The sequence below is a fragment of the Coccomyxa subellipsoidea genome (genome assembly GCF_000258705.1).
Source record: "Coccomyxa subellipsoidea C-169, whole genome shotgun sequence".
Classification (NCBI taxonomy): Eukaryota; Viridiplantae; Chlorophyta; class Trebouxiophyceae; family Coccomyxaceae; genus Coccomyxa; species Coccomyxa subellipsoidea.
This window is the reverse complement of record NW_005178031.1, coordinates 1,430,747-1,447,089: the sequence shown is the minus strand read 5'-3', so window position 1 is coordinate 1,447,089 and position 16,343 is coordinate 1,430,747. Positions and strand designations below refer to the sequence as shown.

Sequence of the window (16,343 nt, the reverse complement as noted above, 5' to 3'; positions counted from 1 at the left end):
GTAGAGACGGGCAGGCAGCTGCCCTCAGCCGTCCAGAAGAGCTTGGTTCACCAGCGGTCGAGAAGTTCTTGCGCGATCTAAATTCTCACGGAGTCAACCTCGGCAGCAAGTGCTTGGAGTCCTTCAGCAATATCTCTGACACGGCGCAAAGTGTCCTGCTGAGGTCCCTGATGGCAAGGTTGAGAGAGGGGCTTGAAGATCAGGCATGGCTCTCCTTTCCCCTGCACTGCAACTCGCTTGCATTTCATAGAATGCGGCGCGCTTATGTATAGCTAGAAAGGAAGGTTGACTCCATGAGCCACTGGCACTAGCAAAATTTTGCTTCATTTTGTAGGTCTGGACGTTTGCATTGATGGCGGTCATGCAAGAGGGACAGCAGCCTGCCATTACAAGTGAAAGCCCAGGAGAAGCAGAAGCTTGATGTGACACAACGCCCTGTCTATGATGTTAAGAAATGCACCCCTGTAGAATGCAGCTCTCAGTATGTCACGCAAGTTGTGCCATACCACCTAGCGCACATTTGCCACAATCACCTTACATTAGGTTGTAATAATACGCAATTATTGTTGCACAGCACTGTACAATCGAAACCTTCTAATCGCAGACACGTAGGGACAATCCTTGCTGCTTTATGTCCACTCTTCTACTCCAATCAAACTCCCAATTGGAGTTAAAACAATACAATGGCGAAGACTCTCATAATGATACACTACTCTCTTCTCAATGGACACGGACGACTCCTCAACCTCTGGAACAAGCAGCTTGTGCATGCCAGAAAGCAAGCTGTCCTAGTCTGCATACAAGACGTGTGCCAAGAGCCTTTGACCTTGCTACATTACTTCTATGCGAGCAAAGAGCGCTGCATGCGATCGCAAAATGTCCATCTGGACTATGCAGGATCTAATGCACTTCATGAAGCTTCCTGTCTACCTCGTCTACGATCAAAACATTACCCTAAACACTGCACCTCACATGCATGTCTTTTTGTGGCTCTGGCATACCATACAATAGAACCTGCTTGCTTTACCATCGCCGAGCACTCATAACCTTCCTGGAAAAAGCGCAATGTGCATGACTCCAGCTACTCTGCCATCTGCAAATGGATGCCTGGCGCAGAGGCTGGCTTTCTTAGTACATGGTAAGCTGCGTCACTCCTCATCGCTGTCATCGCTGTGGGCGGCGCGCGCGTCTGAGGCGACCTGCAGGATTTCAAGCTAGATTAGGCGCCGGCATGCAGGAGGACAGCATGAATCTGAGGGCCAGCAGCAAGCGGAAAGGATCTGTTTGTCTTCCGGCGATAGATCACACAGCATCACACGCATACACAGGCACAACATCAACAGGGCACAATGGGCTACTGAAATGTGGCCAGCAGGCATCATTGCCGCGTGTAGGGCATCCTATTGTTGGCCTATTGCCAGGCCAGTTAGTGAAGGGCAGAGGGCCCTAGGATGAAAAACTATACCACGCAGGAAATGCTCAAGCTTCTGATTCAAAAAATTGAAATGAAACAGCTGACCTTCATGGCGGCGTTGAGGAAGTGGCGGGTGCGGCTGGCGATAAGGTCGGCGACGAATTCCTCCAGGATGGCCATGTGCACATTGGGCATGACCACCACGTGCGCCACCTCGCCCTCGCACGCCAGCTGCCACTTGCGCACAAATGCCTCCTCGCGCGGCCGCTCAAACACCACCGTGCTGCTCAGCTCGTTCAGCATCACCTTCACGCCCGCCTGCTCCAGCATGCTCTGCACCACGCATGCAACATATGCATTTGATAACAGATATCCCGCTCTTCTTAGAGGAAGCAACAGTGTCAGGCAGAAGCAAAATGTACAGCAATCACTTGGACTGAGCGCTGGAGCACCAACAGGCAAATATTGGACCTGTCTTCAATTCCATCAAGGCTGGGCATCCCCTTGTCACCACGAGCAATTGCAATACCTGCCAAGGCGACTTAGGGGACATCTCAGGGCCATGCTGCTTGGCATATGCTGCCTGTGCGGCTCCCTGATGCAAGCGGGCATGCGGTTCCAGAGGGGTGGCATCAGACGTCAAAGCAGCAGTCTCCATGGTATGGCTTTGTTGCAGATTTTTGCACAGGCGCACCTTGAGGACGAGGGCGTTGCGCAGGCAGCGCTCGACGTCCTTGCGCATGCCTTCGTAGCCCTTGCGCGTCAGCGTGAACCACATGTAGATGGGCGCGTGGCCATTGCGCGACCCCATGATCGTCGCGTCCCTGCTGTTCAGGTACTCCACGTCGTTTGACAGAGCCGCCACATACTGCGCCACATTGAACATAAGTGATGTGTTTAGCATGATTGCATCTTGTAGAAGTTTTGATTCACAGGCACAACTGCCATGCCTGGCTCCTTCCAGTCAGCAATGACCAAGATTAAGAGTTTCTGTGCCTGACAACTATCTGCCTGCCAGCCAGAGCATCGACAGGGTGCTGCAATGCCAGATGCACCAAGGAATGTAGCAAGTCCTGGATATCATCCACAGGTGAACTACCAGGCATTGGTTTGCTTGCCAGCTATAAGATACGAAGGTGCTGCAAGGCGAGACGCACCGAGAATGGTCACAACAGGGGACATCAACAGGAGGCATCAACAGGAGGCAGGAAGCACCTTTTGGCGGGTGATGACTACGCCGCAGGGCACAGGAGCTCCGATGAACTTGTGGCCGGACACCGACACCGAGCCGATGGGCTTCCTGAAGGACACCCGCGGCGCCTTCTTGATGAAGGGCATCTGCGCACACAAGCCCCCACACTCAGTGAGCAAGACACACAATCCTCCAATCACAGACTCCTCCAAGCACAGACTCAACAAGAGCCCATGCCAACGCCAGTACCACTCCCATCTCTGTAATTCTTCTTGCTGACAGCCTCCATGATCAGCGTCCTGCGTTCACCATTAATTTCTCTGCTGCACACAACCACTCTAAGGACAGCGCCAGTCCCATCCAAAACAGCAATCCTAATGACCTCAATCCAATTTATTACTGTCTGGTGTCCTGTGAGCGCACCATCATGCCGAAGAGGGCGCCGTCCACGTGGATGTAGAAGCGGTCTTCGCTGTAGCCGGTCTCGCGCAGAATATCCAGAACGCGGTCCAGATCGTCCACAGCGCCTTTGACTGTTGTGCCGCAGTTGACGTTCAGGATGGCCGGCCGGGCGCTGTTGGCCGCCAGCACTGACCGCAAGTGGTCGTAGTCCATCTCCCCCGTCTCCAACGTGTCAAGCTGCGGCAAAATTTTGTAAACGTCATGCGTGCACTTGAGCATTGTGGTGCATGCAATTAAACACCTTGCCTTAGAAGAGCCCCAATTTAGGTTCATCTCTGCAGGCATGAGGCGGAGCACGGAAATGCAAGTCTCAACATGTACTTGACAGGGAGCTTGATCAGTGCTGCAGACAAGCAAATAATCACAAGATCCCGTTAGAAACACATAGAATTGAATTGCACAGCTTGTAAAGGCGTGCATTCGTGGAAACTTCAAATGGAAACCCTTTAAGTGGGAGGCTTGCCTTGACGGAGTCCATTCGGTACATGCGCGCGGCCTTGAAGACGGAGTAGTGCGTCTCGTGGGAGGCGTACAGGATGCCGTCCGGCAGGTTTTCGCGGCCCACCAGGATGCCGTGCAGGTTGCCCTCCGTGCCGCAGTTGGTGATGTAGCCCTGCCACATGCACGAACATGCATATGACACCGCATAATATATAATGGAATGGTGCTACAGTGGTCTGAATTGCAGCAAACATGAAGCAAACCCACGGTCACATTGCTATGAAGGAGGCACGGCAACAGAAAGAAAAACAGGTCGTCTACAAAGGCAATGGGACGCACCCAGTACTCGTCCTGATCAATCTCCCACAGGCGAGCAAACCACTGCAGCACCCCAATCTGCGCGGCAAAGACAAAGTATTAGGAGCCCAGAAGGCATATTGAAAAGGCGTAAGTGAAACGACATCCTGGCTACCTGTGGCTCCAGGAACTTGGAGAGTAATTACTAGGCATACCTCAAACTCTCTGGAGTGCACGCCATAGTTGCTCTCGATGAAGGGGTCCCCTAGATTGTTGATGCTGAACCGCTGCAGGCCTTCCAAAGCCGAGAAGTCAAAATCCAGGTTGTAAGGATACCTGCGGTCAAGAAGTCAACAAGTGCCTTGAACTAGAGCCTGTACTCCAACCATCCATGTGTCGTATGGCCCCCTCTGGAGAGTCAAAGAAGGCATTCTTTCATCCCAGCAAAGAGCATGAAAACCCCAGCTCCTTACCCCAAGTGATGTTTCGTTCTCTCAACCAGCCTCTCCTTGTAGTCATGTATGACTTTCAGTATGCGCTCATCCAAGTCCTGAGAGACGCAAGAAGAATTAGACTAAAATGATCTGAAGGACAAAATCTCTTCAATACTATTAAAGGCCATCTTGAAAGCTTTGAAGAAGAAGTACATAACAATCAGTTGGTCTGTCCGTTGGAAGGCTGGGAGGACAAACCTTTTTTGAACAGTCCTCAGGTTCAAGGACTGGAAGAGCAGGGGTGAGATGGTGCGTGATCTGATCGCTATTGGTGGCTGGGCTGTCTATTGCAACAAGTGGGCCCTGAACCGGCAGAGCCTGGTAAGGTGTAACAACCGCCTTGGAGCTCTTTCTGAACGCCCTCACGTCGGCAACGCGTGCAGTAGGGCTGCATCCCTCTAATGTGGACACTTCCCCTTCTTCTCGTGACACAGGCAAAGGCAGGGCGAGCTCTGTTGCCAATAAGGCGGGCGATAGAGCAGTCCGAGACATAGAGAATGGTGCACTCCGGTTGTCACGCTTAAGGATTTTACTGAACGATCAAATGTGAATCTTTTGACTAGATTTCGAAAGCAAAAAAGGTGAACGTTGACCATGAGAAGCTCTTGTGAACAGGCATCAGCGGCTTCGCGGCAACTGGTAGCCAGCCAGCTGGCTAGGGTTATTCCCATGCCAGTGATAATCGTGGGGTTATGAGCTTTCCGAGACTCGCAAGATTCGCAACTTGCTTTTCAGCCCCACGACGAATTGCAAAAATTGTTCAAAAGAAAGGAATCAATCGTGTAGATAACAAAAACCACGACGAAAAGCATCAATCAACATAGGGTATGGGGCCAGCCGCTGATGGCTGGACAGCACGCGGTCCACTCTGTGCGTGCCCTTGAGTGAATTGCAAAGTGATGTACAGTAGATTTCAATATTTCCTCTTAACACAGAGTTTCCAACACATGCAGCACGTATAGCAGGGTTTTAAAGCTGCACACTGTCAGGCGGGCTAGCAGAATATACTTGGTGCACTGTTGACATACTGAAGCTGTTGAGAATTCCTTAAATGGCTGGATCGCAAATTCTAAACGCTCCTAAGACACCATACTCGCCCAAGCTAAATTCAAAGCGTACGCCTCCCTCACAGTGGAGGTAAGTGCGTGCGTCCCTTCGCCGTTGTGCTGGATTGAGCTGCAGCACGTGTTGTGTGGGTGAAAGTATTCTTGTAGACACTCACCAAAGATTCAACTGCGCTGTGAACAGGCGCCCAGGTCCAGCAAACACCGAAACAAAGGCCAAGCCAAACACTTCTGCTCTTGTCCTTGGTACGCCTGCCCCGCAGCACATGTTACCCAAGACTGCATGTTTTCGGCATGGTGTGGCATGCATAATATATTGCAAGCTACTTATAACCTGCACTATTGTCTTGCAGAGCTGCATGATGGAGAGGAGCTGCTCTTCCAATTTTATGGCCGTGGGGGATGGCCCTTGGCCGAGCAGTTGGGGACTGTCTCAATGGGCCAGGCAGTCTTGGCCGAGAAGAAGCTTGCCAAACTGAGCCGAACCCGAAAAGTATCAAGAGAGGTGGGGCTGGGTGAGATGGCAAGCACATGTTTGTAGGCACCCTGCTCAAGGAGCTGTGCTTCAATATATTGTGCTTCGCCTTTCATTTTGGTCTGCCAACACAGGTGAACTTTGAGTACAAGCTTTGGGGCAGAACGGAAGTTGCAGACACTGAAGAGGAGGGAGGAAGCTCTGAAGAGGAGGATGAGCAGAGCAGCTCAAGCAGCAATGGGGCCCACAGCAGCAACGGCAAAGAAGCTTCACATGACCTGGCCAGCATCAGCAATGGGGCCCATAGCAGCAATATCAATGGAGCGTCAAGTGAACTGGCCAGCAGCAGCAATGGTGCCTACAGTGCCGAGTCGAATGACAGTTTGAGGGAGTTGAATATGCTCGACAGTAGCAGCGATGGCCCTACTGATGGCGTCGGTGGTGCTGGGAGAGGGAGAGTCAGATTTTGGCGGTTCAGCCGGGAAGACGCAGAGGGGCAGCAGCCTTCAGAGACTTCCAGCAGTGGCATCAGCAATGGCTGGACTGTTCTGGACGACAGCAGCAACTCCATCTTCTCCGTGGATGCGAGTGAGCCGATAGACAGTAGCGGTACAACAGAGCAGGAGAGTAGTGATCAGCAGCCTGGGACAATATCAGATAGCAGGGCTGGTGAGAGCAGCAGTAGGGGCGGAGACAAAGGTGCAGCAGATGCAATCAGGCCTCCCAAAGAGGCAGAGCTCAGACAGTCGCCAGCATTTACCAGTGAACATCAGGGTAACATCTTCTGCGCGACATAGTGCACGACTGTCATTTAAATTGACGCAGCTTCCTCCTATTGTAAATTTGTTGGTGTTGTGTAATGCTTATTTGTTCTCTCTTTTCAGGACATGTGATCAGAAGGAGATCAGGACTGGTGGGGCTCCTGACGGCGGCGCTAGCGTCTCTGAATGCAGCTAGGGCAAAGTTCTTGCGAGGGTGCACGGGTGCATTGCGCATGGCGTTCCGAGATCTGAAGGTACAAAACCATTCATTTAAGCATTTGGGGCATGCAACACACAATGATACTACACTGGACCTGGACATTGCGAAGTTGGTGGTTGTGTGCAGCCCTCCAGATGTCTTGTTCTTCAATGAGAGTCACACTTGGTCTTCCTTGCGGTGAGCCAAAGCGCATGTTGTGTGCAGGCGGCATGGTTTGCCTGCTTGTACCTTACCCGTGCAGCCTGGTGGGCTGTGAAGGGGAAGCCTCGTCCTCCCAAATTTCATGCCAGCCCCACCCTGGCGCGGTTGCGAGTTTGCAGGAACGAGAAAGAAGCCAGTCGGGTCAGCCTCGGTGCTGGATTCGATACGGAGGGTGAGCACAAGACCTTCTTGCACCCATTAACCAGTTTCTGGCAGGGAGATTCTAGCACATGCAATTCACATTAGGATCACCTATTGGTAGGTCCCAGTGTCATGGTCTACTGAAAGGGTATAAAGCACGAAATATAATCATCGACAGATGTGATATCAATTGAGGTCTGTATTTGGTGGTCGCAGCTCTGAACGTCTGCCATGTAACTCATGAGCGGGTGATTAGTACTGGTTCGTCACGGAACATGTGCAGGGAAGATGAAGGCTCCGCTGGCGGATATGCCGCGGTGGCGCGTTGAGGCGCTGGTGGGGACGCATGTGTGCGACATGGGCCTGTACAGGCGCGCGCTGACATCACCCACGGCCGTGGATGACATCGTTGGATGCTCCTACGAGCGGCTGGAGTATGTGGGCGATGCCGTGCTGGGCCTCATCATCCGCGAGTACATCTACAGCAAGTGGGGCATGGCTCATCCTGGTTGCTTTTAGGCCTGTCTCACGGCTGAATCTCCTTTTAAGATGTGCACAATGATTTGGTCGGGTGATGTGCATGGTGGGTCAGAAAGCATCAGCTCCTTTGGTGCACCCATCTGCTCATGTCTGCACAGTAAGAAGCAGCCCCCTGGTGCCTTGTGATACCGGGCGCTGACTCAGAGATTCAAATTCTGGCACGGGATCAGCCCCAGACTAGCCGGAAGCAACGTGATCAGTCTTCCTGCGTGTCGTTAGTAATTGAGGCGGGAAGCTGCGAGGCAGGTACCCGGGGGTGACGGAGCACGCGATGTGCACAATGGTGTCAACGCTGGTGTCCGGGCGCACGCTGCACGACTTTGCGCGGGGGCTGCACCTGGAGCATTACCTGGCGCTCAACGCGGACGACCAGTGGGCCATGCGCGGCATGGGCGGCTATGCCGGCGGCATGCTGGCTGACGCCTTTGAGGCGCTGCTGGGCGCGCTGTTCATGGACCGCGGCTACCCCGCTGCCCGCGCCTTCCTCCTTCGCCTTGTCGAGGTTTGTACCCCGCCCTTGCTGCTGCAGAGTTTCCTTTGCTTTTCTGGGATCGAGAATGCATGCAAAAAGCTTTCCCGTACCTGTGGTGTGTGAACAGCATTCCATTGCTTCAGAGGTTGATGCTTGCTGAATTGAATTCTGTCACATGTACATTCCCGCTCATGAGTGCCTCTGGACTTTCTTGCTCTGTCACGACAGTAGAAGCCACGCTACGGGTGTCGGAGATCGGTTGGGACCTGAGGGAGTGATTATGTTGCAGTGGCTGCTGTAAGCTAGAATACTGTTCTGGTGCAGGAGGTGGTGGACATGGAGCGGCTGCCGCTGAACAGGGACTACAAGGGCGTGCTGGGCAACATCATGCGCCTGCGGGGCATGGGCCGCGCCGTCTACCGCAGCCGCGCCCACATGGGCACACCCGACCCCGCCACCGCCTCCTACCCGCTCGTGCCCCGCGCACCGGCTGGCGGCGGCCCCCACCTCATTTGGGTCTGCCGGGTACATTTTGCCCCTCTTCACCTTATGACGTTCCTGCAGCCTTATACACTGACCTGGTCACGTTCTGACCCGACATGCCCTGAAAAGCTGCCCTGGGACTTGCGCAAGCACTACATCCTCGTCATTTACTGGCATGCATGCGCGAGCCTAGGAAAGCGGCGACAGAGACTGTCGTACACCGCCATTGCGTTTGTTTTGGGGACCATGCATTCATCTGCTTTTGCCAGCACCAAGACCAGAGAACCATAGCTGCTTGAGCTCCGCAAAACTAGAGAGTCTTCGCACTGATTTGCTAGCAACAGTTCTGGGTCCTAGCAACTAACCCTTGATGGGTTTCCACGTGTCAAGCTGAGCGTGGAGTGCTGCGCTGCGCAGGTGTCGGCGGGGGGCATAGTGGCATCAGGGGCGGACATCCACCGGCCGACGGCGGAGCAGCAGGCGGCACGCGCAGCGCTGGAGGCCCTAGGGGCGCCCCTGGAGGAGCTAAGCCTTGTGGAGGCCGACCAGCTCACCATGCTCGACATCGCCCGCTCCCTGCCGGACCTCCCTGACATGCCGCAGCCGTCCGGCGGCTATGCAAGCGCCATGAACGGCAGCGGCAGCATGCATGCGGGGAGCGGCGGCAATAGGGCCGGCAGCAACGGATCAGGCAGAGCTGCACGGAGGGCGCTGGCGAGGAGGGGTTTGAAGTAGTGCCGGCTTTGTCTTTCCTGACTGTCAAGCATGTCCTTTTGCAAGCGCTTGCAGATGACTCTACGTTGCTGATACTGTATGAGTGTAGAACTAGAAAGGAATGAGAGACCAATTTCGCCGGCTCTTGTTAATTGCTGTATTATTGATTGTCATTGCTGTGCGGGATCCTTTAGCTAGTGACCATGTACATGCCAGGTAGATCAAAGTGAAATAAGCGTGTATCTTCATGTTGTAGCAAAGCAATCAACAATTACAGATGAACCCACAATGCAGGCTATTAGACTTGGAGCCCAGGTGAAAGAACAAACACATTATTTTCCCCAGTTTGACATCCTAAAAACCTCCCCTTCATCACAGAAAAGGGCAACCTTTGCTATGGACACATTACAAAACATTATCTCATCCTGAAGCAATTTTAGGTCCAACACCACAGAACATGTCCTCAAATTCTTTCTCAATGGTGTATTCTTTTGCTCACTTTGGACAGCTAGCTAACCAAATATCGATTTTATCCTCTTCAGCATTCGAGCGCTCTTGAAGGGTCCTCTTGATCACACAAGAGTCTTCACACAACATTTTTGATGGTTCCCGCATGTTTGATCCAGTCCTCAACTTCATCGCAAAAATGAAATTTGTCCCTGTTGGAGTTCAATTTGTTTTCCATGGCAATGCAGAATTGTCGTCTTCCTAGTTAACAAAAGGTACCATATACTCCCGGGCCTTCCTTCTGCCATTGGTATGCACAAGGATTCCTGCCTTTTTCTGGAGTGCTTTAGTGACCCGATTGAAGGCATGCAGTACATCTACATTCACACCCACCCGCTGTAGAGGTCCTTCACAAGACCTGTGTCTGGCTCAATATGCTCTGCACACCAGTACTTTAGGAAAGAAAAAGGGGACCAAAATGACATTTGGCAAACCTGCTCCATTTGGCAGGGTGTGCCCAAGCATTGCCACTCACAGCAGTCCAAAATGAACCAAGAGCGTGCCGCCGGTCCTAACAGTGTTTCATGGAGAGGTTTCCAGTACTGTGGAGATCTCATTGCCATGCAGTACAGAGGGGCAATGTAAGGTACATCACTTGGTGACTTTGCAGTGCATAAAGTAGCGCAGGATCAAGTCTCTCTAGGAGAGTCAATTTCCCTGATGCGTAAATAAATGCTCCCATCAAATGCACTTTAGCATGCACAATCAAAGCTCTGTCTCTGAACTTCTTACTTGGTTTTTTCAGCCAATCGTGGCCCTAGCTGTGCTGTCTCATGCCGCTTTCACTCTCTATTCTGACCACAGATACCATGCAATGAGTACTTGTCAGATGATGATGAGCTGGCTTCTGTCTCCGCATGACAGGCATGCAGAAGCTGCAGGCTGCGCTTGGAGATGGGTAGAGCGAGGATTGAATGAGGAGATGGCAGCCGTCAGATCGCTGCCATCAGTGCGAGGGCGTCTCAGGGCTCCTGTTGACGTGCTCTCCGCCCTTCACCTGCACTTCCAAATGATGCCTCAGACAGCTTCCCCAGAATAAATGCACACCCACAATTGCCGCAGGTTGAGTGCTTCAGGCAACCCGTGGTAATGCAAGTACTACAACACGCATGAGCCCATTAGCAAGTAATTGGTCATACTGCCACCAGTCTGCTGACTTCAAATATGGGGCAAAAATGGTCTATTGCAGTGACAGGTTCCCAATGTTGATGAAGCATTTGCTGTGCCCGGTTTCTGAAATATGATAATCTTCTGCGGAAGAGGTAGCAACAGGCAGGATCGCCGGCAACAATCTTGCATCTCTCTTGCATCACAGTCATTCACAGGGACAAACAATTGTTGCCAACCTCAGTGATGCAACTACCATTGCGTCCCTGCAAACCAGCAAGTGTGTGGTCCATTGCTGCCAAATTGCCGACTGAAATGTATCATTCAATCAAGTTGGTACAAAGAGGGCCTGTATCGCACCTCGGTAATGGGGGATCCGCCGCTGAGCTGGAGGTCGGGGGCGCTGCCGGCAGCTGCGGCCGCAGCCTCGTGCTCGGGAGTCTCCGGCATAACGCTGCAGCCGTCCAATGCGCCGTTGTTGCTGCCGGCGCCGCCGATGTGCGCATGCGCGGCCGCCTCCGCGCCGCCGGTGGCCGACCCTGGCCGCCCGCTGTAGCCGGCGGCCAGGAGGAGGCGGTTGCGCTGCTCCACCAGCTCATTGTGTGTGCGCACCAGCATCGCGCAGTGCCCCCTCAGCTCCTGCAGGGGAGCAATTTTTCGCGGTTTTTCGATCGCAGTTTTCAATTTTCAGGAAAAAACGCTGCATCCAGAAGCGCATGACCGCAAGCACATGTGTTGGCGTATCATCAGAGCTGCTGCATTGAAAACTACACTTATTACCCATAGCGCTGCCGATCAGACAGGAGTTTTTCTCACGAGTGCAGTTCTGAGACTGATTGCTCTGTCAGGCAGCCTGCCTTAGGTCAGTATTTTACTGCACTGAAGCAAGTAGAGCAATAGAAGGTGATGTACAAGCTGTGTGCAGAGGGTGGGCGGGCGCCTCACGTCGAGCTTCATCTTGAGGACGCTGTTGTGGCTGGCGCGACGGTTGCATGCGGCGCGCAGCTTCTCGATCTCCGCCGCCAGATTGCTCTTGTGGAAGGTCAGGATCTCCACCTTGCGCCTCAGCGCCTGCCGGACGCCACAGCCCCACAAAATCATTCACCCTTCAAACACTTCCAGTCTTTGCTTCCATGCACCTCCCCTGTGGCCCAGGCCGACGTTTGTCCTGTTTCTTGTTCTCTTTGAGGCGCTGGGCGTATCCCTGAGATGATGATCCCTTTGTCTTATCCTGGTGTCTGACAGTGCGCACACTGCCTCAGATGCAGACCAAATGAGAGGTGTCGAGACAGTGTGTGTTGAAAGCAGCCCCACCTCGACGTGGCTCTTCTGCTTCATCTTGGAGCGCGCGGCGGAGAGGCGGTTGGCGAGGATGCGGCGCGCACGTTTGGGGTCGATGCCCGGGTCCAGCCGCGGGTCGGCTGCCGGCTGCCGCCCGCCCTTGCCCTTGCGCTTGTGCGCCGGCGTCAGATACGCGCGGTGGATCGCCTCAACGTCCTCCATCTCCTCCACCCCACCCGTCCCTGCCGAAAATGCCATAATGTGCATCAGAAACAGTGCTCTCACCTCTCATAAGGGCCCTGAGGTCAATATGCTTTGCCAGTACCATGTGTGTTGCCAAGAACATGAATGTCAATATGAGCTATTGGACATCCCAAGATGTGGGCAGGCAAGCATGCAGATTGGGTGAAGCGACACAACCTGTATTCTGCAGTGTGATGGCAGGGAAGCATGCAGATCAGGCAGTAGAAGGATTGGAAACAGTATATAATTTGCTTGGATCCAGATCATGATGATTCTGTATGGATTGAGAGTGTTGTCCCACCTGGGTTGAGGGTGTCTGGGTGCGTGAGTTTGGAGGTGCCGCTGGTGCTCCACAGCGCTGCCTGCGCCGCCGCATTGGCCGCCAGCGCACTGCACTGCTCCTGCTCCAACGCCCCCGTGTCCCCTGCTTTCAAATTGCGCACCCCCGTCAGACCTCATTGCCCCCCGCAGCCTGCCCTTCAGATTGCTTGTGAACCACTTTAGAATGTCTCCATGATCACTGCACGGGGAACCTTGGGGAGTCTCCGCTCCGGCACTGCAGCCCTTCTCACAGTGGCGTCTGAGGTGTCAAGGCCTTCACAAGAGGTCCAATGACTGTGCGCACCGCGGGCTTGGGGGGTGCCGGGCGAGCTGTTGAGGTTGTTGTGCAGCACGGGCAGCGACTGGGAGCGGCTGGGCCCGGGGCACAGCAGCTGCCCCGGCAGGGCGGGCATGCCGGGCGGGCACTTGCCCAGCGCACCGCCGCAGCCGACGGTCGCCACCTGGATGGCCGCTGGACCCGACTTGCCGCCTCCGGCCTCGCCTGCCGCTTGCGGCGTGCCTGGCGAATTCCTGGGGCTGCGCAGGGCAAGAATGGCACGTCAATGGATGCGGGATATGCCTGTGTTAGTTTTTTGGACAATGGAATGTACAAAACACAAAAACAACCTTGATCTTTGAGCTGATTCCATTCAATTGAATACTGCACAAAGAGTGTCAATTATCAGTGGGCTCAATGGTTAGGCTCCTGAACTGTACAAGGTTTTGGATTCCAGGGAGCAAGGCTGCAGGGTTGCCGGACCTGCAGGGCAGCAGCATGCGGTTCATGTTGGCCGCGCTTGGCGGCGGCAGCAGATTCAATCCCTGCAGGGTCTGGAAATGCGCTGACATTGGGGATGACTGGCCGTCCATGTCATCCACCGTGCCAGGCCTGCACACAACTTTTCTCTTCAATATTTGTTTTCTGGAGTGGTAAAAACTGCTTCATGGCGCATTAGCCAACTGCAGAATGGAAGGACGAGGTGTGCTGCATATCCAATACATTGAGCATGGACTTGGGGAAGCAGGCGAGAACAGCAGCACATCAGCAGGCGGCAATTACCTGGGGATATTGAGTGCTGGCAGGTCCACATTGAGCAGGCACTCGTCAAAGGCCGCCATGGTCAGGCTGGAAACCTGCTCCTCCTGTGTCAGTGAGTCCGATCCAGGTGCCTCCGCGCCTGCACACATTACCGGCCTCAGTTGCCGCCATGAGATCACGATATATTTGCCCTCACTACTGTGCCCATCAATTGCTTGCACAGGCATGACAGGCCCCGGCTGGCGGGGGGCGGTACAAACAATGAGCACCGTGCCCACGATTGATTGGGTCTTGCTTGGATCTGGCGAGTCAATGAAGTGGAAGGTTGTTTGGCAGCCTGTACTGCAGCTTGCCTGCAGGCGCACCTTGCCTCTGGCAGGAACAGCGTGCAATGAAAACTAAAAGAGCTGGCAAAAGATTAAGGGACGTGCGCTGCCCACCTGTGCCCTGCTGCAGCATGTCAGGGCTGTCTTCGGCGCCAAACTTGGGCACAGCATGCATGTTGGGGCTGCTCTGGAATTGGCGCTGCCGCAACAGATCATTCAGCATGTCCGCCTGCGAGCTAAACTCCTGCGTCAGGCCGATGTCGTAGCCGCCCAGGAACGCATTCTGCGCAGCAGCCCACTACATCTCAGACGCCGTGATTCATACGCGCTCCTCGTCACCGCGGATAGCCACAATTATACAAGCTGCAGTGCACCCGGTTTTGCAGGGTGCACTATTGCACGTTAGAAAATGAGAACGTTTGACTGCAGCGTTCATTGTCGCACTCGTGAATACTTCATGACATGTCTGATTGCACAGGCGGTGTCTCATCATCAAACTCTATACGACGTTTAGAGTACAGGGGCACTATGATCCTTATGACACTCTCACGGCATTCAAAGGGCAGGGTGCAATGAACTCGTATGAAGGCTCGGCATGCTGACCTGGAGCTGGGACAGGGGATCCATGCGGGAGTAGTCAGTCTTGGGGTCGAAGGGCTCAGCAGTGCAGGTCTCGCCCATCCGCGTGGCGTCCACCTCGAGGCGGTAGCCCTCCAGTGTGTTGAAGGGCGCTGAATGCCAGTGCTGCAGCGGAGGTCGCAGGTCTGCTTCCGATGCCCACCCGCGCCAATTCATGCCCTGCTTGCACCATGCGCTGCACTGCTCAGCGCCTTGGCACACCATACCTTGCTTGGCATAGGCTGCAATGAAAGCAGTGTAGAGAGTCCTCCATTTCTACATTTTTGGCCTGCCGATATCGTTGGACGCATCTCACAAAGGCACTGCAGAGATAGCTTGAGCAGTGTTGACACTATCTCTTCCTTCTCTGGAGGGCCGGATGGGTGTCAGACAATGGGGGAGCCAAGCATGCACTCGCATGAAGCACAGGAAATTTTGAGGGGTGTTGGAGGGGTGTAAAGGCCTCACCTGCCATTCCTGTCCTCCCGTGCCAGGCATAAATGCTCGCCTAGGCTCCTAGTCGAACCTATCCTGTCGGGAGTGGACCAGACTGTTTCTGGGGTTTTTCGCTGAGCAGCAGCAGCTGCTTTCTGTGCAGGAGTGAGCAGCTTATCGCCTTCAGGCTCCTCCACTATGCCTTCAACACCTGCAAACAACAATCAATAAAGATAAGTTAACTACATTTCAATGCGTCAGTACTTTGACTACCTTTGCCGCTGTTCCAGTACGACATCGGACGTGCGGCATCTCACTTAGGGTGAAAGACGCTCCGATCGGCAGAAGATGATGGATGCTGATCTACCCGACTCAAAATTAAGTTCTGCCACTCCTACGGGAATTCCATCAATCAGTTCTTGCTTTTCTGACGCGTTTGACGTTGTAAAGTAATACCTCCTATTCGGCACCAAACTTCCGGAACGCTGATCAGCGTAAAAGCCAGCATCGATTGGCACAACAGCGGCCACACACCAGTATTTGTGTTACCAGTATACTATAATCACAGTTGCAGCTGACTTGTACATTTTGGCTTGTCCTATTATCGTGTCCTGTAAACTGCGCCACCCAATCTCACGCTGCGACGGGTGCCTCCTAGCCGCCTGGACCAGTCCGATGATAGTCGTTCTCATCTGTACTCACACAGCTGACACGACAACCATCTGCCTACTCGTTATTAGGCAGGTGCAGAGTCTTACGCTTGTTCCCATCAACACGGCCTAGCTCGAGTCCTCCACTAACCGGAAAGACTTGTTCCTCCAGGCGCGGTCAAGCTATTGTAACGTCCAAAGTACTTATTGCCACTGTCGCACAGATGCCCTCCACTTACGTGTTGAGAGGATGAAGAAATTGCTTTCGGAGAGCTCTACAACATTTGCAGTGCGGGATGTCTTCAAATCGGGGGGTCCGCAAGACAGGCTGGCACTGAACTTTGGGGGACCCTTTGTGGGTGGCTTCAAAGGTCTCGTTTTCGGATGCAAGGTCGAGCGTGAAGGAATGTTCCATACCTCTCAGACTGCACAGCATACAGCAAGC

General features: G+C 53.7%; 3 protein-coding genes across 3 annotated transcripts; 1 reads left to right on the top strand and 2 right to left on the bottom strand.

Moving 5' to 3' along the window:
• Positions 1 to 1,148: 1,148 nt before the first annotated feature.
• On the bottom strand, positions 1,149 to 4,325 carry COCSUDRAFT_56802 (serine decarboxylase; the record flags this gene model as incomplete). Its single annotated transcript, XM_005646079.1, has 9 exons — positions 1,149 to 1,199; positions 1,520 to 1,747; positions 2,109 to 2,282; positions 2,630 to 2,752; positions 3,030 to 3,245; positions 3,538 to 3,681; positions 3,849 to 3,905; positions 4,022 to 4,142; positions 4,306 to 4,325. 9 exons carry the CDS (start codon positions 4,323 to 4,325, stop codon positions 1,149 to 1,151), a joined length of 1,134 nt encoding a protein of 377 aa, XP_005646136.1.
• A 1,931-nt stretch (positions 4,326 to 6,256) lies between these two features.
• On the top strand, positions 6,257 to 9,644 carry COCSUDRAFT_48177 (ribonuclease III; the record flags this gene model as incomplete). Its single annotated transcript, XM_005646078.1, has 6 exons — positions 6,257 to 6,427; positions 7,025 to 7,193; positions 7,446 to 7,650; positions 7,949 to 8,204; positions 8,499 to 8,699; positions 9,075 to 9,644. The coding sequence occupies 6 exons, from the start codon at positions 6,257 to 6,259 to the stop codon at positions 9,390 to 9,392; spliced, it is 1,320 nt and encodes a 439-aa protein (XP_005646135.1). The 3' UTR covers positions 9,393 to 9,644.
• Positions 9,645 to 10,300: 656 nt separating this feature from the next.
• On the bottom strand, positions 10,301 to 16,138 carry COCSUDRAFT_66962 (hypothetical protein). Its single transcript, XM_005646077.1, has 12 exons — positions 16,007 to 16,138; positions 15,282 to 15,459; positions 14,799 to 14,993; positions 14,310 to 14,478; positions 13,891 to 14,008; positions 13,591 to 13,719; positions 13,135 to 13,367; positions 12,811 to 12,933; positions 12,300 to 12,508; positions 11,931 to 12,056; positions 11,346 to 11,624; positions 10,301 to 10,875 (listed from the first exon to the last, which is right to left on the bottom strand). The coding sequence occupies exons 2-12, from the start codon at positions 15,309 to 15,311 to the stop codon at positions 10,825 to 10,827; spliced, it is 1,662 nt and encodes a 553-aa protein (XP_005646134.1). The 5' UTR covers positions 15,312 to 15,459; positions 16,007 to 16,138; the 3' UTR covers positions 10,301 to 10,824.
• Positions 16,139 to 16,343: the final 205 nt, after the last annotated feature.

What these genes read in the sequence shown, in the direction of transcription:
- COCSUDRAFT_66962 (XM_005646077.1), bottom strand. Translation starts at nt 15,311, where the DNA reads ATGCCTGGCACGGGAGGACAGGAATGGCAG. An exon ending in CCAGCACTCAATATCCCCAG is followed by an intron (nt 13,720 to 13,890) that starts GTAATTGCCGCC and finishes AGTTGTGTGCAG; the next exon opens with GCCTGGCACGGTGGATGACA. An exon ending in CGGCACCCCCCAAGCCCGCG is followed by an intron (nt 12,934 to 13,134) that starts GTGCGCACAGTC and finishes ATTTGAAAGCAG; the next exon opens with GGGACACGGGGGCGTTGGAG.